This window comes from Giraffa tippelskirchi, chromosome 13, assembly GCF_054371585.1.
Source record: "Giraffa tippelskirchi isolate mGirTip1 chromosome 13, T2T-mGirTip1v1.2.pri, whole genome shotgun sequence".
Lineage (NCBI taxonomy): Eukaryota > Metazoa > Chordata > Mammalia > Artiodactyla > Giraffidae > Giraffa > Giraffa tippelskirchi.
Window position 1 is genome coordinate 100,994,311 of NC_137287.1, and position 24,123 is coordinate 101,018,433.

At 51.4% G+C, this 24,123-nt stretch overlaps 1 protein-coding gene across 4 annotated transcripts in view; it reads left to right on the forward strand.

The window, feature by feature from the left end:
• Window positions 1–24,123, forward strand: part of BMP7 (bone morphogenetic protein 7) — an 84,684-nt gene that overhangs the window by 36,130 nt on the left and 24,431 nt on the right. For all 4 annotated transcript variants that reach the window (XM_081559350.1, XM_081559348.1, XM_081559349.1 and 1 more), the window contains exon 3: window positions 20,932–21,080. In XM_081559350.1, the coding sequence (XP_081415476.1) occupies window positions 20,932–21,080 (149 nt within the window). The remainder of the gene's footprint in view (window positions 1–20,931; window positions 21,081–24,123) is intronic.

Below are 24,123 nucleotides of genomic sequence, written 5' to 3' on the forward strand. Positions count from 1 at the left end.
GATGTGAGGAGCACCCCAACTAGCACCTCAAGCACCTGCGATGCTTACTCCCTCCGGTCCATGTGCTGGGAAGAGCAGCAGAGACTCAGTGATGGCGAGATGGGGCTGGTGGGCACGAGCTTCCCCCACAGGACACAGAGGCCACTGCATTTGGAGAGATCCATGGGAGCCCAGCCATTTGCTTATTCAATCACTGTTATTAAACCACTGGGATAAACCAGCCCAGCTCATGGAGGCAGGGACCTTGTCTCAAAGCTGGGCAATTTTTTATTTTCAATTTTTTTTTTAATGCAGTGTCTTATTTTTTAAGTCTTTATTGAACTTGTTACAATATTGCTTCTGTTTTATGTTTTGTTTTGTTTTGGCCATGAGTCATGTGGGATCTTAACTCCCAGAGCAGGGACTGAACGTCACCCTCTGCATTGGAAGGCGAAGTCTTACCCACTGGACCACCAGGGAAGTCCCCGTCGGACCCACTGGACCACCAGGGAAGTCCCCGTCGGGCATTTTTAAATGCCCTCACAAAGCGCCACACATGGGGTGGCTGGGAAAGATAGAAATGTGCTCTCTCACAGAGCTGGGGGCCAGAAGTCTGAAATCCGGGTGGCAGCAGGGCCGTGCTCCCTCTGACATCTGCAGGAACGGGTCCTTCCTTCCTCTTCCAGCTTCTGGAAGCGGCTGGCCGTTGACTGCATCCCTGGCTCTCAGCCGCGCTGCTCTGGTCTCTGCCTCTGCTGTCAGATGGCTCTGCGTCCTCTCTGTGTGCCTCTCCTCCTCTGATAAAGAGACCAGTCATCTTGGCATAGGGGCTGCCCTGCTCTAGCATGACTTCATGACTTACCTAATTACATTCGTAAAGACCCTAATTCCAAAGAAGGTCCCAATCAGAGGTCCCCACGGTAGGACTGGTGTGTATGTTTGTAGGAGGTACAGTTCCATCCATAATGGGGTGAAAAAGATGGGCAATCAACAGGTTAGCAAATAAGTAGACCCACTGGCCTGATAAGGCAATTGGTGTTCCTAGACGGCTTGTTGAGCTGGGTTTGTTTGAATGACTAGAAGGATCTGAAACGGGGTGAGGAGAGGGTATCTCAGGGAACTGTAGGGGCCACTGTCTTGAGGTGGAGACAAGCAAGAGTGGGTTGTTGGAAGGACAGAAGGGAGGCAATGATGCCAGGGTGGGGCAGGCCATCAGGTCCTCGCTTAGATGAAACACAAGACTTTGGCATCTGCAATGGTTGTCGGCAGCTCCTCGTCTTTCTGCCTGTATCAACCTACTGACTTCGTGGGCCCCTGGTTCCGTCGAGGTTTGAAGTGGCCACCTACTCACCCCTGCCTGAGATCTGTGAGGTGAATCCGGAGGCCTAGGAAAGAGAGAAGGCCTGAGTCACTGTGGTTGAAAGAGGAATGGGCAGGACAGCTGTCAGTGGCTCTGTGGCCAGCGTGGCAGGTTGTCTTGATGAGCAGCTTAGCCATAGGCCATCTCTGGGGCCTCTCAGCCCAGTGCTGGGTTCCTGCCTCAGGGGCCTTTGGGCTTTGCTGGGAGACCAAGTTCCCATCAGCAAGTGTTTGAGCACCTGCTGTGTGTTAGGTAGTGGTGGATGTGACCGGACCCCAGTCCCTGCCCCTCGAGGAGGTGACATTCAAACAGAGGAGGTGACACAGGATGATGCAGCAGGTGCAAAGTATAATGTAGAGCAGGGAGTGGACAGAGGCAGCCAGTGGGCAGGAGGGGCTGCTTGCTTTGACTTCCAAACTTCTTATCCATAGTACTTGAAAGAAAGAAGCAAGGCCCTCATTCTCCAAAAGTTAAAAGGTTAAAAATTTTTTTCCAAAATATTATTGATTTTTTTTCTGGGTGGATTTTGTTTTTGAATCCAGAATCAAAACAATCCTATGATGTAATTCCCCAGCTAGGACAGCCCAGTTCTTTAAAGTGTAGATTTGGGGACTTCCCTGGCAGTCCAGTGGTTAAGACTGTGCTTCCACTGCAGGCAGTATGGGTTCCAGCCCTGATTGGGGAACTAAGATCCTGCACACTGCAAGACATGGCCAAACAAACAAACAAACAAAAAAACAACAACCAGAGTATAGATTCAAATCCCGACACTGTACCAGCGTGGCCTTGGGAAGTAGTAACCCCTCAGAGGCTCAGCTTCCTCCTCTGTACAATGGGGATAATAACTGAACCTGCCTCCTAGGGTTGTGGTGAGGATAAAGGGAGTTGGCAAATTTACTTTGAACATAGTACGTGCTCAGTGAAGGTTTAGCAAATATTAGAAGCATCACCATCACTGTCACCATCCTCACTACCATCACCACTACCATCCTCACCACCTTCATCATCCTCATCACCATCACCATCCTCACTACCATCACCACTACCATCACCACCATCACCATCCTCACCACCATCACCACTACCATCACCACCATTACCATCCTCACCACCTTCATCATCTTCACACCGTCACCACTACCATCATCACCACCATCACCACCATCACCATCCTCACCACCATCACCACTACCATCCTCACCACCTTCACCACTACCATCCTCACCATCATTATCACCCTCATCACTGGGAATGTAGAGACCTGCTTAGGAAAACGAAGGACTCCGGGTTTTGGGGGTGGGACTGCCTTTGCCCTCTATGCTAAATCCCTTAATTCTGCAGTATCTGATGGGGGTGAAGGCCTGAGCTTGCTTGGAAGCGGAGCCCTAGTTTGCATTTCCTCAACCTGGGTCGTGCATCCTCTTCAAGCTGAAGGCCTTTGGCTGATCTGACCCTGAGAGAAGCCCTATTCCTGCCCCCGCCGCCTCGCTGTGTAGCTGCCTGCTCCCTCTGCTAAGGGAGTCATGGCCTCCCCGACCGACCGCCCAGCTGCGCAGAGCTTGGAGCTGAGACATCTGGCGAGTCTCTGCCTGAGCTCTAGGAAAGCCCTCGGGGTGCTGGAGATTAGCCGGCTTTGGGTCGGCCTCAGCATCTCTCCCCCTGTGGCAGCCACTTTCCACAGAGTCCTCTTGATCTCTTGGAATCCAGATTAAATTCCGATAATGAGCCAAGCTGGAGGCCTTCCACGGCCCTCAGGCTCAGCTTGCAGCTGGAGAAGCGTGTTGGGGCCGCCCTTGGCCTGCTGTCGGGGGAGTGGGGGCTGAGAAGCAGGTCTGGGGAAGGTGGCCTTGGCTTCAGTGGCCTTGCTGGGGAAGAGGTGTGGCGGGAGGTGCTAAGGGATTAGAGTCTTGCCCTCCTTTTCTGAACCCTGGATCAGGGGCTGGGCAGTGGGGCTCAGCTTCAGGCTCTGGTCCCACTTCTGTCCCTTTTGGCTCTAACTTTGGTTCCAACTCAGGATGAAGGTGTTTGAGATGGGGGTCCTGAAAGCTCATGGGTTTCATTTGTGGAACTTGGACATTTTCCAGCCTCCCCCTTCCCCTCCCTTCTCCTTGTGGGTCCACGCTTTGTCCCCGCAGCAGTGCCCCACCTGTAGGAGATGCAGCTAGCTGGTCAGTGAGACACCATGGGGGCAGCCGGCCAGCAGAACCCCCTCGTGGGGGCTCCGTCACTGCCAAAGTCAAGATGAAGCTGGCAGCTGGATAAAAAATGTCCCTCGGTGTGTCTCAGGGACTTTGGCTGCCAGGAGGGTGGCCTCAGAGGGACATGGTGAAAATGCAGGTTCCAAGTCAGATGGCTGGGGTGCCACCTGAGCTTCTGTGTGTCTGACAAGCTCCCAGGGAAAGCGATGCACAGAACTGGGAGAGGAACTGCTGGGGGCGAGGACGTCCCACTGTGGGGGGCCGAGAGGGGGGTGCTGTGGCATGGAGCACTGCAGTCCCCATGCCCCAGGGCAGCACCAGGGCAGCGGGTCATCAGACCCTTCCCAAGTCTGTCATGTCAGGACTTGGTAACGAGACTGCTTCTTATCTGACTTCAGGTACTGTGAGCAGTGGACAGAGGGACATGGTCACATTGCAGGGCACTTCACCTTCATTGAGGACCTTGGAGATGACCCTGAAGAGACTTGATATCCCCGTTTCACAGGTGTAGCAACTGGCTTAGAGAGGGGAGGTTATTTATCTGAGACCCCACAGCTCCAACAGGGCAGAGCTGGGACTCAGCCTCGGGTTTCTTGGATTCCAGGGCTCACATTCTTGGTCACAGCAGCACCCTGGAGGAAAGAGGCTCAAACAGGGTGACTCCAAGTTCCTGGCTGTGGTCCTGACCCTTGGCTGTTCCTTAGAATCACCTGCATAACCAGGCCTCCCAGGCAGCTCAGTGGTAAAGAATCCGCCTGCCAATGCAGGAGACGCAGGTTCAATCCCTGGGTCAGGAAGATCCTCTGGAGGAGGAAATGGCAACTCAATCCAGTATTTTTGCCTGGAAAATTCCTTGGACAGAGGAGCCCTGTCCATGGGGTTGCAAAATATGTGGATACTCAGTACACGACTGAGTATGCACAACAGCAATAGCCATAACCTGACTCTGGCTACATCAGGGTTTGGGGTGCGGCGGGGCATCAGGATTTTTTAAACTCCCAGGTGGTTCACTGTGTAGCCCAAACTGAGAGCAGTTGTCTGAGCTCTCTCTTTTCCCTTCTCTGTGGGCCATCACACATGCCCAGGAGAGCAAGGGGGAGAGATTTCTTCTAGCCCAGGCCTCCAGACTCCTCTTGGCTCAGTCTCTCAGAGAAGACTGTCTCCCTCACATAGGACTGAGCCCAAGTGTGGCCCAGGCCCTGACTCATAGCTCAGGGGCAGGGGCAGGCTGAGTGGAGAGGTCCTGTTGGGCGCTGGTTGTAGAGGCTCCAGGAGCTCCTGAAGTTGTCTTGCCCCCACAGAGGGCCTACGTGCCTGGTTCTGCGTCTCCTGGCTTTCACCTCGCACCACAGCACCTCCGCCCCAGGGCGTGAGCTCTGGTTTTGAGCTGTTTTCTTGGGAGTTGCTGGTTCAGCTCCCCAGAGGGCAAGGAGGGAGCACTGGCTGTCCAGACGCAGCTGGAATGTCCTGGAAAGTCAGGGGACAGCGGCCTGGTCCAGGGTGCCCAGGCACTCCTGGCCGCCTTCCTCCAGGCCCCCCTCCAAATCCCAGCACAGAGCAGCTTCAGCAGGACCCAGGGGCCCTCGGGGTCTACTCACGTGCTGGAGAAAACCTGCATCCAGCGGTTCCCCCACTGAGTGGACACCAAGCTGTGTCCAGCTCAAGTTGTGCTGGTCAAATCGCAGTTGGCCTGCCTTGCTCTGCAGCCCGGGACCACTTGTCTGTTGGCCCCCTGTCCTGTGGGCTAGGGCCAATGTGGGCCTTGATGCCTTTTAAAAACCTTTGTGCCTTTCATTTCCTTTTGTAATTCATCCCCAAACTGGCTTCACAGGGGAAGACACAAGTCAGTGGTGGCAAATTCTGTGCATCGAGTGCTTCCAAGTTGCCCGCACCCTCTCTAAGTCCTCATGTCATCCTCGAGATGTCTTATTCTCCCATTTTGTGGATGGGGTCACTGGGGCACAGAGAGGTCAGGTGACCTTACCGAGGCCACACACTAAAGGTGGAATTCGAAACCAGGCATCAAGTAAAATTTCAAGTGCCTGGTCCACCCCCGACCCCCAACCCCCTCTACCCCCCAGAATTCTGATGTAACAAGTCCAAGTATCCCCAGAGTGGGCTTGTTCCCTGTTCTTTCCTACTTCTTGAGGATCTGAGGGACCTTGTGGGAGTCCTGTCATCCGTTCAGTGCGGGTGGAGACTCCTGCCCTGCCTCCTCTCCCAGGACGATGCTTTGCTGGTGTGGGGTTCCCCAGAGTGAGCAGGTGGCAGCTGAGACACCTTTCTGGGAGAGGAGATTACAGATAGAGATGCTGAGGAGCCTTTATAAGGAGTTGCTTCTCTGCCCTGTTCCTGTCACTGCATGGATTGAATGCTTAATGAATGCAAAGGTCAAGGTCATCAAGTGTCCCATGAGGCAGCCCCTTGCAGACCCACCATAGAAAGGGCCGCTTCTTGACATCTTGTTCGTTTGGCCGATGTCTTCCGAATTTGCGATGTAATCTGCACGCTCCGGTTTGGGTAACACCGCTCCGAACTGAGGGAAGAGTTGTCTGTCTTTGGCCGACGGTGACGATGACAAAGCTGGATGCGCAGAGCACTCAGTGTGCTGTCAGTGTCCTTCCCACCCCAAGCCCCCGAGGGAGGTACCACCATTCACCCCATTTTGCAGGCAAGGGAACTGAGGCACAGTAGCGGGTTAGGGATTAAGGAAAGAACGTTTGTATCTGTCCCCGATCATATCTGGTTTTCCTCCTTGGCTGGTGGATAACACACATCCCTTTCTTTTCATGGCCATCCTAGGAATTGGGTAATGGGAGGGGAACATTTTCTGCACAAGGAAACGAGGCCGAGAAGACAGAAGAGGTGCCCTGCTTATCTCAGAGATGCTGTGTGGACTGTCAGTGAAGACCAGGGGCTTGGGATCCGCATGGACTCGGGTGGCTTGTGAGCCCCCATGAGCCTCGTTGGGCCTCAGCGAAGGTCTGAGTGGGAGTGTGGAGACCATCATGGTGGCCCAAGAGCAGAGCCAGGGGCGAACTCTCCATGAGGACAGGCGTCTGGTGTGCTTTGCTCACTGTTCATCTTTTGTGCCTGGAACCTGGCATACAGTAGGTGCTCAGCAAGACATATATACATGAATGGAGCTAGAGGGATCTAGCCTCCTAGCTGTGGGCTTCCTAAATGGACTAACAGTAGCAGCGGCTTGCACGAGGAGTCTTAGCACCAGGCGCAGCGGCTGGCACAAGGCTATGAGAAACAGGTACCTGCTGGCTCCCCTCTCTCACTTCCCTAGCCTTCAGCCTTGGGCCTGTCCATCCTCGCAAACCTTCCAATGTGTTCTCTCTTCCAGAACTGAAACCCGAGAACACCTCTCTTGCAATCTTTCTTCAGCATCTGAGCCCAATTTCCAAAAAGTGAAAATTGCCCATAATTATAATACTTTTCGATCCCAGGGAAGTTTCCCTGTGATGATTATAATTATATTATTTTGAGTTTGTGTGCCAGTGGGTACCCAAGGGTGGGTTGGTTCTTGTTTGCAAGTAGGGGACATGTCAGCCTGTGTGCCCTGGCCCCGGGTTCCCTATGCTGGAATGAATTTTGGAAGAATGGGCTTCAGTATTGGGGGCTGGTTGTATAACTTGATCCCGGTGCTTTAATTCCAAAAGCACTTCATACTTGGACCTCTGCTCGTCCATAGGAGTCTGTTTTTCCAAATGTATTAACATCTGTGTTTCATATCAGGGCCTGTAATTGCTTTAGCCTTTTTGGCAGGAGACAGAGAGAATTAATATTTTTCAATTTGGTCATGAGCGGTCATCTGTAGCTGGGAAGAAAAGTGCCTGCTCAGATGTGAACTCAGTAAGGATGGGAAATGCAGGCTTACCAGGAAGGGGATGTTTTAAAGGAGTCAACCGTGACTAAGGAAGCCCTTGGTTACTTCAAGTTCAGGGTGGAAGTTGGCACTTGGGTAGATGCTCAGAATGCTTCCAAACGTTGGCTCCTCCTTAGTCTTCCAATTGCTAGCCCACAGCAGCACCATTTTCTTCTTTTCCCTCCATAGTGCCCAGGGCTTTGGGCATTTGGAGGCAATTGGAGGAGTGGATCTTCCCTGGTGGTCCAGTGGTTAAGACTTTGCCTTCCACTGCAGGGGATATGGTTCGATCCCTGGTCAGGGAGCTAAGATCCCCCATGCGTATGCATGTGTGCTAAGTTACTTCAGTCATGTCCGACTCTTTGCGACCCTGTGGACTGTAGCCTGACAGCATCCTTTGTCCTGAATTTCCCAGTCAAGAGTACTGGAGTGGGTTGCCATTTTCTCCTCCAGGGGATCTTCCCCACCCAGGGATTGAGCCCACGTCTCTTGAGTCTCCTGCACTGGCAGATGGATTCTTTACCATTGTGCCACCTGGGAAGCCCAGCCAGGTACATGAGTTTGGTGCATTTGCTGTATTTAAGGAACCAATGTTGATGCATTATTATTATGAACTGAAAGTCAATAATTGACCCAGATTTTCTTGGTTTTACTCAGTGTCCTTCTTCTGCTCTAGGACATCACATGACGTTTGGTTGTCACGTCTCCTTGGGCACCTCTTGCCTGTGGGTTTCTTATACCTTGCTTTTTCCTGGTGACCTTGACAATCAGCCAGCTTTAGACAGAGCATTTAATCATAATCCTCTACTACTCTTGCTCGTCTGTCTCAACCTTACCTCTTTCAAAATCCAGCTCGACACCCACATCCTCCAAACCCGCATGCAAGTGGTCAAGATTGCCAGGTCCTCAGCCTGTGGCCCCTGGGGCCTTTGACCATCGCACCCCTGGTGCTTGACACACATCCTGTGGTTCCTCTTCTTGAGTGAAAACTAGATGATGAGAGCCTTTAAGGGGGTAGGATTTTAAATTTTGGGGGCTCTTCCTCAGAGCCTAGTTAGGGACTTTTTAAAGATGACACTTGGGTCCAAAAGCAGATGTCTCATTTCACCTTGATGCTGTGGGTGAGGGATTTGGGCTCAACGTTTGGCTCCAGGGTTGGCTCCAAAGGCCAGGGGAATGGGGGTGCAGGGTGGTTTGTGAGTTAGGTTTTCATGTGGGACAAGGGTTCGAAGGAGCTGCTCCTAGAGAAGCCAGTCCTTGTTGAAGGAAGAAGAATGGGGTGTCTTCTTGGAGAGCGTCTTCCAGCAGAGCCCTTGGAGAACATCTCCCAGCATTACACATGCAGGGTGGGCTTCCCTCATAGCTCAGTTAGTAAAGAATCCTCCTGCAATGCAGGAGACCCCAGTTCAATTCCTGGGTTGGGAAGAGCCCCTGGAGAAGGGAAAGGCTACCCACTCCAGTATTCTTGGGCTTCCCCTTGTGGCTTAGCTGGTAAAGAATCTGTCTGCAATGCGGGAGACCTGGGTTCGATCCCTGGGTTGGGAAGATCCCCTGGAGAAGGGAAAGGCTACTCACTGCAGTATTCTAGCCTGGAGGATTTCATGGACTGTACAGGCCATGGGGTCACAAAGAGTCGGACACGACTGAGAGACTTTCACACGTGCAGGGCTCGGGGCACATCCCTCCTTCCTAGGAGAAGAATCCATGAGGTCTGTAGTCTTGATTCCTGTAAGAGGGACCGCCCACCGGCTTCCCCTTTATCCCTGGGTCTTATTTCCAAGGCCCCACGCCCACAGGCGCCCCCTACAGATCATCATGGGGACGGAGTCCCTGGCTGCCCAGTATGGGCACTCCTGCTGTGTTGACCTCGCCAGCTGTGACCTGGGACAAGGCCTCCATCCTTCCTCCCTGTGACAGCTGGCTAGAGCCGCAGTCTAGATGCTTCTGCTCGGCACCGCCCTCTCCTGCGCCTGGGCTTTCTCTGACCCCAGGATGCATGCAACCCACTGCGGAGTCAAGCCCCCGGAGCATCCTTCCGTTGCAGGTGGGCAACGGCAAGTGGATATTGACTCCAGCCTCCTCATGCCCCAGGAAGTACCATGTAGAGCTGTGTTCAGACAGCGTCCGGGGGGCCTGGTGGGTGTGAGCCCCAGATGCCCACAGCTCCATGTTTTGACCTCTTTCCATCCCTGCCTCACATACCGCCCCCTTCCTGGTGGTTCCTGGGGTCACTTCTCAGACAAACCACTTGCATTCAAGCCTTTGACTCAGGATATTCTCCTGAAAGAAAGAAAGAAAGTGAAGTCGCTCAGTCTCAGTCGTGTCTGACTCTTTGTGACCCCATGGATTATAGCCTACCAGGCTCCTCTGTCCATGGGATTTTCCAGACAAGCATACTGGAGTGGGTTGCCATTTCCTTCTCTAGGGGGTCTTCCCAACGCAGGGATCGAACCCAGGTCTCCCGCATTGCAGGCAGACACTTTACCATTTATCTTCTCCTAGGGGAGGGACAAAATATAACAGAGGACAAGTGTGCCCACCTGGTAGGGCTGGCAGGGGTACAGTGGCATAAGGCACATGTGATACCTGGCACAGTGGGTGTGTCCTCAGCCTTCCTGCTCCCTATCACCTCTCTGGTTTGAGGAGCCACAGTCTCAGCACCCCTCCTTCCTCTGCATCGTGCTATTCGGATCTGGTCTTTGTGTTTGAAAACCTGGACTGTGGTCCTCACAACACTTGCTCTGTCTGTAAACTCCATTGCTGAGTTCATTTCCTTTTTCCCAGCTTCACTTAACTTTTTTGCGTCTGGGTTTGGAATCTTAAAACAGCCTGTGGTTCTTTTTTTTTTTTTTTAAAAAGGTAGGAAAGATGACCCAACATGAGTGTGTTTGTTTATTCCTTGAGTGTGTGCGTGAAGGAGGCTGAATTTACCTTGTGCTATTTCGGGCTGGAGCTGGAGGCTGGAGGAAATGGAGCAACCGGGGAAAGTCTCGAAAGATGAGTCTTCCATGCTCGGCGTCTCGCCCGCCCACCCCCGGGATGCCAGACACAGGCAGCTGCCTGGTGCGTGGGATTTCCCGTCTCAGAGCTCCACGATGTGCCCCACAAGGCCTGGTTGTTCTGGGAGCACCCAGGGGCCTTTATGTCTCACCTTCGAGCTCTGAAATCCCCAGCATGTCTCACTTCTCAGTATTTGGTTTCTGTAGGGATCATACCACCAGTTTTCTGGGAATTCTGTAGCCCAAACCCTGGAATCTTAAGTAAGCAGGAACAAGAGTTGGGTCCCAAAGTAAACTGGAGGTTGACTTTCTTCCTAGTCGAGGTCCCCTGTCCGTCTGTGTCCTCTGGGTTTCTCCTGACAACATGCAGATCGAGGAGCTGACCGTGACCGAGGGCTGAGGACACAGAAGTGGAGGAGGTGAAGCCCAGGCGGCAAGGCAGCCTCCAACTGGGGTGGGCTGGGGGCCGTTTGGCCACCCTGTGACTACCCAGGCCCTGTGTAAAGTGGGGAACGTGGAGGTACGTGGGCACGGACCAGCCTATGTGACCAGGCAGCCTGGTGCCCATGAGCTGGAACAGGACTCCCGGCGGGTGTGGAGTGGCTGTGGCCTGAGGCCCAGAGAAGTGGAGGTAAATCCATCTCCGGAGGCACCAGTGTGGGTGCGTGCTGTTGCTCAGTCGTGTCTGACTCTGCGACCCCATGGACTGTAGCCCACCAGGCTCCTCTGTCCATGGAATTTCTGACACAAGAATACTGGAGTGAGTTGCCATTTCCTCCTTCAGGGGATCTTTCCAACCCAGGAATCAAACCCATGTCACCTTCACTGCAGGCGGATTCTTTACCACTTTGCCACCAGAGAAGCCCAGAGGCACTTGAATCATTAGAAACAACACTCACTCTTCCTTTTTTTCAGTAACATAAACTACAGAAAGTGACACCAGAAAACCTCCTTGCCTGAAAAGAAACTCCAGTTAGCAGCACATTCATTCAAAGGTCTTTGAGACCTACTGTGTGCTGTGTTGGTTGCTAGATCCTGGGACTCCAACAGAGGTGAGCAAAGCAGGACTGGTTCCTGCCGCTGAGGAGCTTACAGTGTGTTGGGGTGAGAGGAAAACCTAAGAACCATACGAGCACATTTCAGCTCGAACCTGAGTGCTGGAAAGGAGAGGCTGTGAGGCTGGATGAGGATGCGCCCGTCAGGCAGGAGCTTCCCTGGGGGGTTGCAGGGTGTCCAGGTGTGACAGGGGGAAAAGGACAGGAAAGAGTGTTCCAGGCAGTGGGAACAGCATGGACCATGGCCTCGAGTAGGTGGAATCTGGCCCAGATGAAAGCTTGAAAGGAGGCTGGGGTGGCTGGAGCCCTGGGGGGCGGACAGAAGAACACTGGGGTGGGAGGAGGTGTTGGAGAGTGAGGGGGACCAGACGCCCCCAGAGCCTATAGGAAGGGTGACAAAATGCCCCCCTGTGCCCACCTGGAGTTAACAGTGCCTCCTTTTTCTGCCCAGTGTTTCCCAGTTTGGACCAGCAGTTACATCCTCTCCTTTTTCATGAAACACAGTGGGGAATTTGGCTTTTTTATTCTAAGAGCTAATAAAGGGCGTAGGGCAGGGCGGTGATCTGTTCAGAATGGAGGTTCTGAAGGCCCAGCAAGGCTGTTGGGGACGGAAGCAGGGAGGGACCAGAAGGATGGAAAGAGGATGCTGAGGTTCCTCTAGGTAGCCGCTCTCCCTCCACCCCAGGAGCTCTGTAAGCTCCCCTGAGCCTTACTCTCCTACCTGTGAAAGGGGACAACAGGACACCTCTTAGGTATCGTGGGGTTCAATGGGCCGTTTCCATGCCAGGCCTGTTCTAAGACTGCCGCCTCTCAGAGGGGCAGAACGAGGTGGTTGTGAGTGAGCTCTGCTGTACCCTGGAGCCTTGAGCCTTCAGCTCCATTCAGGCATCTCAACTGTACAGTCTCAGTTAATGCATCCTTAGAATAGTCCTCATTGTTATCCCCACTTTACAAACAAAAGAGCCTTCCCAGGATCACTACGGTGATTTGATTTCAACTTTCCTAGGACCCAAAGCCTTACTTCACAATCCTACGTCCCTGACCTCCTCAGAGTATGATCTACCCTGGGGAGAATCTTGAGCTCCACTTAGACCTCCTGGCTGTTTTCTCCAGTTGGTAGCTGCATCCCATTTTTAGTTCCAGTCCTCATCACTCTCCACCGCCAGCCCCGGTGATCTGCTTGTGTACATAAGTTCAGAACCTCTGTAAGCACTCTCCATGGCCAGAGGAGACAGTGCTTTGCGGCAGGGTCTCTCAGTTCAGTCGCTCAGTCATGTCCAACTCTTTGCCACCCCATGGACTGCAGCACGCCAGGCTTCCCTGTCCATCACCAATTCCCAGAGCTTGCTGAAACTCATGTTCATTGAGTCGATGATGCTATCCAACCATCTCATCCTCTGTCGTCCCATTCTCCTCCTGCCTTCAATCTTTCCCAGCATCAGGGTCTTTTCCAATGACTCAGTTCTTCCCATCAGGTGGCCAAAGTATTGGAGTTTCATTTCAGCATCAGTCCTTCCAATGAATGTTTAGGACTGGTTTACTTTAGGATTGACTGGTTTGATCTCCTTGCCGTGCAAGGGACTCTCAAGAGTCTCCTCTAATACCACACTTCAAAAACATTAATTCTTCGGCGCTCAGCTTTCTTTATAGTCCAAAGAACTATATATAGTTTCTTCATAGTCCAGGATCTCTCAGAGCCTTTCAAGAGCTGATGTGCATCATGAAATCTCTTAGTGCTTTCTGGGGCTTGCTCTTGGTACTTTCTGGTCTTATTTGAACACAGAACTTTGTGATCTTCAACCTGTTCATTTTCCTCTCTCGATACCTTATTTGTGGGAGACAGTTTCTGAGAGCTTGGCACACTGCCAAACCTTCCTCTTGCAAACGGGGCAACAGAGACCCAGACCTTAATGGTTGCTGATCTGCGTCCTGACTTTGATAACATAGGCCTCTTGGGCTCTGGAAAGGAGTGTTCTTGACCCTCCTGTGAATGCCCTGGTAGGTGGATGGGGAAGGGAAGAGAGGAGGGACACAGACAGACAGACAGTCTTGGGGTGGGGAAGCTGTGGGCTGGTGACTCGTGCTCTGGCTGCGGGAGGATATTGTGCTTTAGTGTGTGTATTTTTCCACCTTTCTCCCCAAATGACTTAATTTTAGGCTTCCTGGATAGGCGCAGCCTTAAGGAAAAAAAATGTTTAAAAAAAGCCTTGGACCTCCCTGACTTCATCTTCTCGTCCTGGGGTCACCAGGGACTGTCTGGGTGACTTGGAAGGAAGATGGGGCATTCCTTGAAGCCCAGTGGGGTGCTGGGATCTGGGCTGGGTCCTCCCCTGCCCGGAGGGGCACTCCCAGGACTGAGAACCTCAGGGCAGCCACGCCTCACTTCCTCCGTGGGCTCCTTTGATCTCCTTCCCCGCTTCCCTGCAGGGCTGATGTTTGCCGGCTGGGCCGACTCCAGGTGCGTGGTGGCGGGGCTGCTGCCTTCCCAGCCTGACTCATCCTTAGCAGCACCATCGCCTGCTCCCCCTCCGTGACATCGAGTTAGTCTGGGAAAGCTCTGGCCTCTCCATCGCTCACTGCCTTCTGAGGAGTGTTCTCGAGGCCCAGAAACAATTTACAACATGCAGGGTTTTAAAAGTAAAATGTCCAGCCCTGCAGTTTCCGAAAGAGCCATAGGGTGAGGGTGAGGGTGAGGGTCAGAGCAGGGCTGAGGGAGAGTCCATGTGCTGTGCCTATCGCTCAGCCGTGTCTGACTCTTTGTGAACCCCATGGACTGTAGCCCGCCAGGCTCCTCTGTCCATGGGGTTCTCCAGACAAGAATACTGGAGTGGGGATCTTCTCCAGGGGATCTTCCCAACCCAGGGATCAAACCTGAATTTCCTGCATCGGTAGGTAGATTCTTTACCACTGAGCCACCTGGGAAGCCCTAGGGAGAGTCTACCCAAAGCCAATTATTTCCATTCCCTGCTTAAAACTCTTGCCAGCCGCCCAGCTCTCCCAGCATCGGAACCTTCCTGTGGCCGGAGGCTGCCCTGCAGGTTCGTGCCACCACCCACCCCTGTGCTTACCGAGCTCCTGCACCCCCTCCACGGTTGCCTCTCTCATGAGATTTTGCACATTCTGTTCCCTCTGCTGGAACACACTTCCTGCCCTGGGCTACATCAGCCTGCTCACCCTTCTGGCCTCCCTCAGGAGACACTTTTCAAGGAATGACTTCCCTGGACAGCCTCACCCATCCAATCCGATACTTTCCTCTGTCTTGCTCAGCCTGAGGGTCCTTCCTCAGGGTTTACTTGTCCTCAGGTGGGATGCACTCACAGCCCCTGGACCATAGCTCTCGCTCCTGTCTGCAGAGCTCGAGGGCCAGAGGAATCCTCAGGCTTCCCATCCTGCCCATTTTAGGCTTGTGTTCCCAGGAGCTAAGTGTGTGAAAAGTGTTAATGATTTCTCTGAGGCCCTGGTCAGAGCAGTTGGCATCTTGCATCCTGCGTGGGGCTCTACTGCTCCAGGAGTGGGTTGTGGGTGAAGGCCCTCCTTGAGATCACAGTCTCTAAATAGTCTCTAAGGAACCACAGGGCAGGAAAAAAAAAAGAAAAGCAGAAAGAAAAGGTGGAAAGAAAAGGACTTTCCACCTTCCCACGCTGGAGATTTTAAAATATCCACTTTTCCGTCATGGTAGGACTTTCCAGAGGGAGGTGGGTTGAGATGCTGGAAACTGGGTCAGGTGATGGCATGGGCTTCCTCCTGCTTCCCGCTCTGGGTTAGATTTCAGCTGCTCTCCTGGGTGTCCCTGGGAGGGGGAGCCTGCAAGACCCAGCAGTACTCTGACCCCAGTGAAAAGTGAAGGTGTTAGGTACGCAGTCGTTTCAGACTCTTTGCGACCCCAGGGACCATAGCCCGCCAGGCTCCTCTGTCCATGGAATTCTCTGGGCAAGAATACTGGAGTAGATTGCCATTCTCTTCTCCAGGGGATCTTCCTGACCCAGGAATCAAACTCAGATCTCCTATATGACAAGCAGACTCTTTGCCATCTGAGCCACGAGGGAAGCCCACTCTGTCCCCAGGCCAGTGGTTAAATATTGACACCCCTCCCTGCCACAGAGTTGGGATCACTGGTGGTTTGTGCCTCACACAGAGCAAGAATTTGGGGGAGCCTGGGTTTGGGGAGGGGAGAAGTCTGCTTTTGGGGTCTCCTGATGTTTCTTTCATTGGAAGGTTAAGTTTGTTCCCCAGCCTGGCTGCCTCTGTGAGCCTGGAGGAGTGGGCAGAACTGTCCCTACCCCGAAGAGGGGGTGAAGCCAGGCCAGCTACCATGCCGGGGTTTGCTCCACTGACCCAGTAAAACGTGGAAATACACAAACTCGTACTTTCTCACTTCTTTCAGAAACAGATGGTGCTTGCTGACTTGAGCCAACGTTGATGTGTGTGTAGAGGAGAGAAACACTCTTCAGAAGGAACTGTTGCTGCAGCTCTGGAGTATCTGTGTTTAGGCTCCCCATGTATAGGTGTGTCAGCTTAGAAAAAGTTGTTAGCATCATGACACTGTGCTCTATATTTTGAACTTAGGTTGGCTTTATTCACTTTTTAAAATATGGCTTCACTGAGATATAATTCACATACCATCATCCAGTCAACCTTGTAAAATGTATTATTCTTTAGTTTTTAGTATATTCAAAGTTGTGCTATTTAAGGGGCTTTCCTGGTGGCTCAGTAGTAAAGAATTCTCCTGCCAATGCAGGAGACACAGGTGACGCTAGTTCGATCCCTGGGTCAGAAAGAGTCCCTGGAATAGGAAATGGCAACCCACTCCAGTGTTCTTGCCTGGAGAATTCTTGGACAGAGGAGCCTGGCAGGCTGCAGTCCATGAGGTTGCAAAGAGCTGGACAGGACTTAGCGACTAAACAACAACAGCAATGGCTAACGATGTTGACCCTCTATTTATGAGTTCACTGGCCATTTGTGTATCTTTAAAGAAATGTCTGTTCAAATTGGCCTTCTCCATCTTTGGAATCATGCTAGCTTTATGATACAGCTTCTCAATTTGCCTCTGTGTTTTCTTGACCAGTTTGTATAAGAAGCAATTTTCTCTTAATAATTTGGTGAACTTGGTAAAAATACAGTATTAAACCATCTGGGTGTGGGTTGGAGAAGGTGTTTTACTCGTATTTCAATTCATTAGTACATATTGAGTAACTTGACTCAAATTTTCTATTTCTTTTTTTCTTAACCAATATTAGCATATTATATTTTCCCAGAAATTTGCAAATTACACATCCTGTTTATGACACCTTCTTACTTAATACCATCTATCCCCCTTGTCAACAAGTACATCCTTTGATGGAGCTGTGAAGCGCTGGGATGAGCTGGGATGGTTAGTTGTCCATTTTTCTGTTCTGAACAGTGTAACTGTTGTTTGGGTTCTATCTCTGTGGTGAACAAGCCACCCACAACGCAGTGGCTAGAACAACAATCGTTTAATTGTTCAGGAATTTGGGCAGGGCTCAGCTGGGCAGTTTTTCTACTCTTGGTAGTGTCTGTTGCAGTCCTCAATGAAGCTGGGAGCTTGGCTGGGGCTGGAACGCCCTAGATGCACCTCCCGTGAGGGCTGGTTTGGTTTCTCTCTCTTTCTCCCCTCGAAGACCCTCCTCCTCCATAGCCTCTGCCTTGTTCCCCTTCCATGCCTTCTTTCTCTCCAGCAGAGGAGTTAGGGTTGCCAGTCCAGTGGGCAGCAGAGCAGATCCGAGAGCCTCTTGCGTCCTTGCCCTGGACATGGCAAGGCCTCCTTCCCACTGGTCCACAGCAAGTCAGATGGTCACTGCAGATGTGAGAGGTGTGAGCAGACTTTTCAATTTATGAGAGCGCTGCGCATGGGGAGGGAGAGGAGGAATTGTTGATGGCATATTTGCAGACAATGCATGACTGTGAACATCCTGATACACTTTGATTAATGTTGGTGTCAAAGGTGAATGTTGTTTGAGTGGATATGTGGTCTATTGTTCCGGGAATCTTAGAAAGTCACATAAGGACTGGGACCAGGATAAAGTCCCCATCCTAGAATTTCTTGCTGTCTAGCAGGGACTGTGTACCAACACTGGCATGACTTGGAGTAACTATAGCAATGCTCCAAGAGCCTTGGGAGTTTGTCCTTAGACTAGTCTTCCCTCAGCTCCCTCACCTGCTGCAGGAGAGGGCATTCTGGCCATTTTACAGAGGAGGAAACTGAGGCTTTGCAATCAGCTAGCTTGCCCTACTTGCTTCCTTCATTCCCTGCTGCCAGGACTTCATCCCACGCCCTTTCTCTAATATTTTCTCTGTTCCCCACAATGTTGTGACAATAACATGCATTGTGCAGGACTGAACAACCTCCTGATCTCTTGCCCCTTGGTGAGAGGGTGAGTTAAGGAGGTGACGAGGCTTAAGTGCCCAAGTCCTCAGGTCACGCTTCCAGCCCTGTGTCCTGGTTCTCTCACTTATAAGGTTTATCAATGTGGACTTTTGGCCTCCCCTTTCTAAACCTCACTCTACTTGTGTGTAAAATGGGAACAATAACCTGATTGTTGGAGATCAGGGAGCTGGTGCACAGAAAGCACCTAGATTCTCAGCAGTGGCAAAGGGGGGAGAGGGCATTTAGGTTCCCTGAAGCCCAGGTGGCATTAGTGGCAAAGAATCCACCTGCCAGTTGAGGAGCTGTAAAAGACATGGGTTCAGCCCTTGGGTTGGGAAGATCTCCTGGAGAAGGGCATGGCAACCCGCTCCAGTATTCTTGCTGGACAATTCCATGGACAGAGGAGCCTGATGGGCTACCGTCCATGGGGTCGCAAAGTGTCGGACATGACTGAAGTGACTTGGCACACATGGGGTCCCCACCCTGACGTGTCCAGCTTCTGCTCTCACCCAGGCTGAGTCAGGGAGGTTGATGTGGTCGTGGTGAATACACATGTCACAAAGCGCTTGTTCCTTCGTCCTGGTGTAAGAGCCATTGTGTTCTAATAAGATGCTCCAGGTGGTGTCAAGAAATTCGCACTTTCCCAGCCGTCCGTCTGGACGTGGCTGCTGAGTAATTTCTCGCTTGTCCCTTTCACGGGGCCAACCTGGGGCTGAGCCCTCTGTCTCAAAGCGCAGCCTGTGTGAGCCTCCCATTCCCCCGCCTCGACAGGGCTGTCCTGTCCCAATGCCTTCCACGAAGGCTTGGCTCTTCCCAGCAAGGCTGGAACACACTGCGAACCAGGACTCAGGGGAGGGAGACTGCGCTCGCATGCACGTTGATTCACAATGAGTCAACGCTCGCCTGTAACATCTGGCCCTCGGTGTCCCGGCTGTAATAAGAGAACGTTTAGTATCGTTTGGCAAAGCGTTCTCGCTCCAAAGGCCTGATTCTGTTCCCTGAGTTACTATTCATTGTTTTACTGTCCATCAGGGCCTATCCAGATATCTGGTCACATTTTCCTGCAAATAACAATTTTCTGGCAAAGTCGCCACCCAGGTTGATGACTTCTGTGCTGCAGTGTGGCGGTTTCCTGCTGGGGCCCTGGGAGCCTGAGCGAGTGAGGGGATTGTTTCCGGAGTGTGTTTCTTCTCTCATCTGTTAATTGTTGAGAGCAGCAAGCTGGTTCGTTGACAGTCTTGGTAACTCTCCATAGCTAAGAAAGCCATCAAAGCGAATTGGAGATGAAGACAGTGAAAATTCTTATTTGAGATCTGTGTGAACATCCTTCTCCAAGTCAGTTTTGAAGCTACATCTGAAAGGGCCCCGGGAAGAAGTAGAAGTAAATGGGTCATGGAAGATTGTCTCCTTATCTTAATTCGGTTTGGCCGTGAGTTGAACAGCATCCTCAAAATGTTCTATGGCTCTAAAAGGCCTTCCTTGCTCCTCTGATCTCTCTGTATTACAGAGACAGTGAGTATCCTACAGTCACAAGAAACTGTGGTTTGGCTGGCTAAGAGACAAGGCACCTTCTTGTATCATGGCTCTGCTTGTTTGTCCATAATCTTGGAAGTCGTATCTCAATCACATGCATGGTGGTGGGGGTTTAGTTGCTCAGTCGTGTCTAACTCTTTGCGACCCCGTGGATGATAGCCTGCCAGGCTCCTCTGTCCATGGCATTTCCCAGGCAAGAATACTGGAGTGGGTTGCCGTTTCCTTCTCTGGGGGATCTTCCTGACCCAGGGATTGAGCCTGGGTCTCCTCCATTACAGGCAGATTCTTCTCTAACTGAACCATGTAATTTCCCAGGAAAATTAGATTCCCCCCAGTATGAAAAAGATTGTCAACACCTTGGAGCAGGAACTGGTTGGATGCTGTTCATCACTGTACCCACTGCCTGGTACAGTATAGGAGCTCAAATATACTAACTAATTATCAGAGGACTCAAAATATTTGTTTCAAATCCTTATAATTAAAAGTTGCAAAAGGGACATTATGATATCTTATATACTAGGATTCTACTATCTAGGAATGTAAAAATCCATTCATCCATCCATCCATCTTTCTTCTATTCATCCATCATTCACCATCCATCCATCCTTCCATCCATCTTCCATCTATCCATCCATCCATCCATCTTCATCCATTCACCCTCCATCCATACAAGGTCAGTTGTGGTTTTAACCATTTTGCTACTACAAATCTGAGGAAAAGAATTAAAGTACTCCCTCTACTAATGATGTTAGTCTGGGGGTCCACTTCCTAATGTTTGGTGGCCTCATGAAGAAATTACATAGTGTGGAAATGAGGAGCATCTCTGCACTGGTGCTCAGTTGCCAGGGCTGAAGCCCCTAGTCTAGCATCTTCCTGGCTAAGTGACCTTGGGCAAGTCATGGTTTTATCATGGATCCATTCGAGATGGTAATACCCCCACAATTTAGTGTTGTAAGAACTGAACGAGACAACGTGTGTACAGCATTTGGGACAGTGCCTGGCAAGCGGTGAATAAGTGAACAAGGGTGAACTTCTGTTCCCTGAGACTTCTAGCATCATGGAGATGGTGAGATTCCTGCCTTCCAGTGCTCTGTATCCCACTGGTATCCCTTCAACGTTGTTGTTGTTGTTCATTTACTCAGTCGTGTCTGACTCTCTGCGACCCCATGGACTGCAGCACACCAGGCTTCCCTGTCTTTCACCATCTCCCGGAGCTTGCTAAAACCTATGTCCATTGAATCAGTGACGCCATCCAACCATCTCATCCTCTGTCACCCCCAACAAATTTGAAGGGCACGTCTGTCTTGTAGCAGCTCCTTGTCTCCTGTGTGTATCTCTTTACCCCTGTTCTGCACTCTGTCTCCCGTCAGGGGTCTCCTGGCTGGATCTTGGTCTGATGAACACACTTGGTTGGGGGAGGGACCAGCGGACCTCCTGCCAGCTCCCCCACTCACAAAGTCCTCCCATGCACCAGTGGCTGACTGGCTGACGGGGTGACCGAGCCACGACCTGCTGACCTGGAGCCTGCGACTCTCTCCTCTCTTGCAGGGAGTCCGACCTGTTCCTGCTTGACAGCCGCACCCTCTGGGCCTCAGAGGAGGGCTGGCTCGTTTTTGACATCACGGCCACCAGCAACCACTGGGTGGTCAACCCACGGCACAACCTGGGCCTGCAGTTGTCGGTGGAGACTCTGGACGGTAAGTCCCCGGCCAGCACCCCAGATCATGGCGGTGCAGCTGTAGACCCCGGGGGGATCTCAACTCATGTCTGTTAGGACCAGGTTTCCTCTGCTCCCTTCCCCATCAGCACTTCCTGTCCAGCATTCTAATCTAAATGAAAGCAGTCCCTACCCCTTTTTCATATGGCATTTATACTGTTGGCCAAAGCTGGGTTGGGTAAGGCCTCATTGCTCCAAGTGTGGTTCCAGAGCAGCACAGGTGGCCCCCCACTGTTAGAAACGCACCCTCTGGCCCATCCCAGGCCTGCCCTATCTGAACCTGCACTTCAGCTGAGCCCCTAGTGATGCTCGCACATGCAACATCTGAGCTGTGCTGATGCAGGCCCCTCAAACTCAGGACACAGGACATCCTGGGATGTCCTGGGCTTTGTAGGATGTTTCATGGTATCCCTGGCCTCTCCCCACTAGAAGCCAGTAGCCTCTCCCACTTGTGACACCAAAAATGTCTCCAGACATTGTCAGATGTCCCCTGCAGGGCAAAATCACCCCAGTGAAGGACACTGCACTGGTGTGAGGCATGAACTCCCTTCCAAGAATCCCGATACTTGGAGAACCTACTACTGTTTGCCCTCCCCCAGCACCTCTCCCACATGCCATGGCCGTGTTTTCTGAGATGGGAAGACAGGAAGGCAAGTGGAGCAGTAGGGTGGGCCCGGCTGTGCCAATTTCTCCTTCTGCAAAGTCTATTTCTTATGAAGTGGGGATGGTTTTAGGATGTGTAACGTCTTCCTTACACCAGTTTTAAAAAATGTTTATTTTAGCGTGTTATGTTGTGTTAGTTACTCAGTTGTGTCCGACTCTTTTGTGACCCCCATGGACTATAGCCCACCAGGCTCCTCTGTCCATGGGATTCTCCAGGGAAGAATACTGGAGTGGGTTGGCATTCCCTTCTCTAGGGGATCTTCCTGACCCAGGGATCGAACCTGGGTCTTCTGCATTGCAGGCGGATTCTTTACTGTCTGAGACACTAGGGAAGCCCATATTTTAGTATAGGTATTAACAATACATGTTCCAGGCCCAAAATTTAGGTTCCAGATGTGTGCAACACTGAATAGTTTCCCTCTGACGTCCTTCCTCCAGCTGCTGCATTCCGCCTCCCAGAGGCAGCTATGTCCGAGTTATTGGGTACTTCCCTTGTGACTCGGCTGGTAAAGAATCCGCCTGCAATGCGGGAGACCTGGGTTTGATCCCTGGGTTGGGAAGATCCCCTGGAGAAGGGAAAGGCTACCCACTCCAGTATTCTGGCCTGGAGAATTCCATGGACTGTATAGTCCATGGGGTCACAAGGAGTTGGACACGACTGAGCGACTTTCACTTCTTTTCAAGGATGCTTCCTGGGTATCTAAGCCATTAAATGTATAGAGTCTGCTTTTTCTCCCCCCCCCCCCCAAATACTGGCATAGTCTCTACAGTGTCCTTCACCTTGCTTTTTTCACCTGACAGTGTATCTCGGAGGCTGGTCTTTGTCCGCCGTTAAAGAGCTTCCTGGTCTTTGAAGGCTGTTGTGTGTTTGTGTGCGTGTGGAGTAAATGTAGCCCTACTGCTCTCTCACTGTGAGACTATGGACAATTTCCCTAATGTCCCAGAGCCTCCATTCCTCATCTCCAACAGTCAGGTAATGAGAGGGCCTGGGCCATTGGGTTGTTCTGAGGTTGAGTGATGTCATACAGAAGCATTTTAAAAATCATGTCCTAAGGTACACAGGAATCCCCTGGGCTTCTTGTGAAAATGCAGATTCTGATTCAGCAGGTCTGGGGCAAAGAGGAGGCTGTGGTCCAAACGCCCCCCTAAGCGATGCAGAGGCTGCTAGTCCCCAGACTGTGCTTTGAGTAGCGAGGGCTGAGAAGAGGACTCAACTCGTAATACACATAATGCACATGCCCTATAAGTTGTTACTTACCACCAAAAGTGACTCATCCAGCCCCCCCGTGATGAATGTCTAAAGTTTCCCGTCTTTCACTCTTACAAACAGAGCTGCAGTGCATATGTCCTCGGACCCTTGAGTGAGTGTAGCTCTAGGAACAGTTCCTAAAAGTGACATTATCTGCTTGTAGTTTTGATCAGTATTGTCAATTTACCCTCCTGAGAGGTCATTCTATTTGCACGAGGGCACTGGTGCCCCTTCTTTGTTGGAAAAAAGATGCTCAGTCGTTCAGTCATATCCAACTCTCTGTGGCCCCATGGACTGTAGCCTGCTAGGCTCCTCTGCCCTTGGAATTTTCCAGGCAAGAATACTGGTGTGGTATTTCCTCCTCCAGGGATCAAACATGCATCTCCCGCACTGGCAGGCGTATTCTTTACCAGCTCTCAAACTTACCTGTCTTGGCTAATCCGATAGATGATATATGGGATCTCATAGTTTTGCTTTGCTTTTCTCTCCTCTGTGTGAGGCTGAGCCTTCCTCTAAATTTGCTGTTTCCTCCTTGTCCGTCTCCTCTGTCCATTGCTTGCAGAGGGTGTTGGGCTTTTTCTGCTTTACATCTTAGGGACATTTGGTCCTTTGTGATCTGAGCTGTAAAATTGTTCCAGTTTTTAGTTTTTATTTTTACTGTGGTTAATGCTGGGTTTTGCCAAGTAGATTTAAGCAGTGTAGATACATTTTGTAATTTTTTCTCCAGAATTATCTGTCTATGGTCATGTGCTATATGGGAACAGTCACAGAGTTTAGGGCCACACTTGTCTTCTTTCCAGTCTAGTCCTCCTACTGACGGTTTCCCCCAAGCTTCCGTCCCCGCCCCAAACCTTCCCCTTTCCGTGCCCCTAACACTTTTTAGTGGGGTCCTAGAAGTTACTGTAGTTTCCTATTGTTCTATACCTGATTGACAAATTATGCATGGTGGACCAAATTCAGCCTCCAGCCTGTTCTGGGGTGCCTGTGAGCTAAGAATAGTTTTCAAATTTTTAAATGGCTGAGAAAAATTTTAAAGAGAAGACTTTTGTGACACATAAAATTATATGAGATTTACATTTTGGTGTCCATAAATAAAGTTTTAGTATTCCAC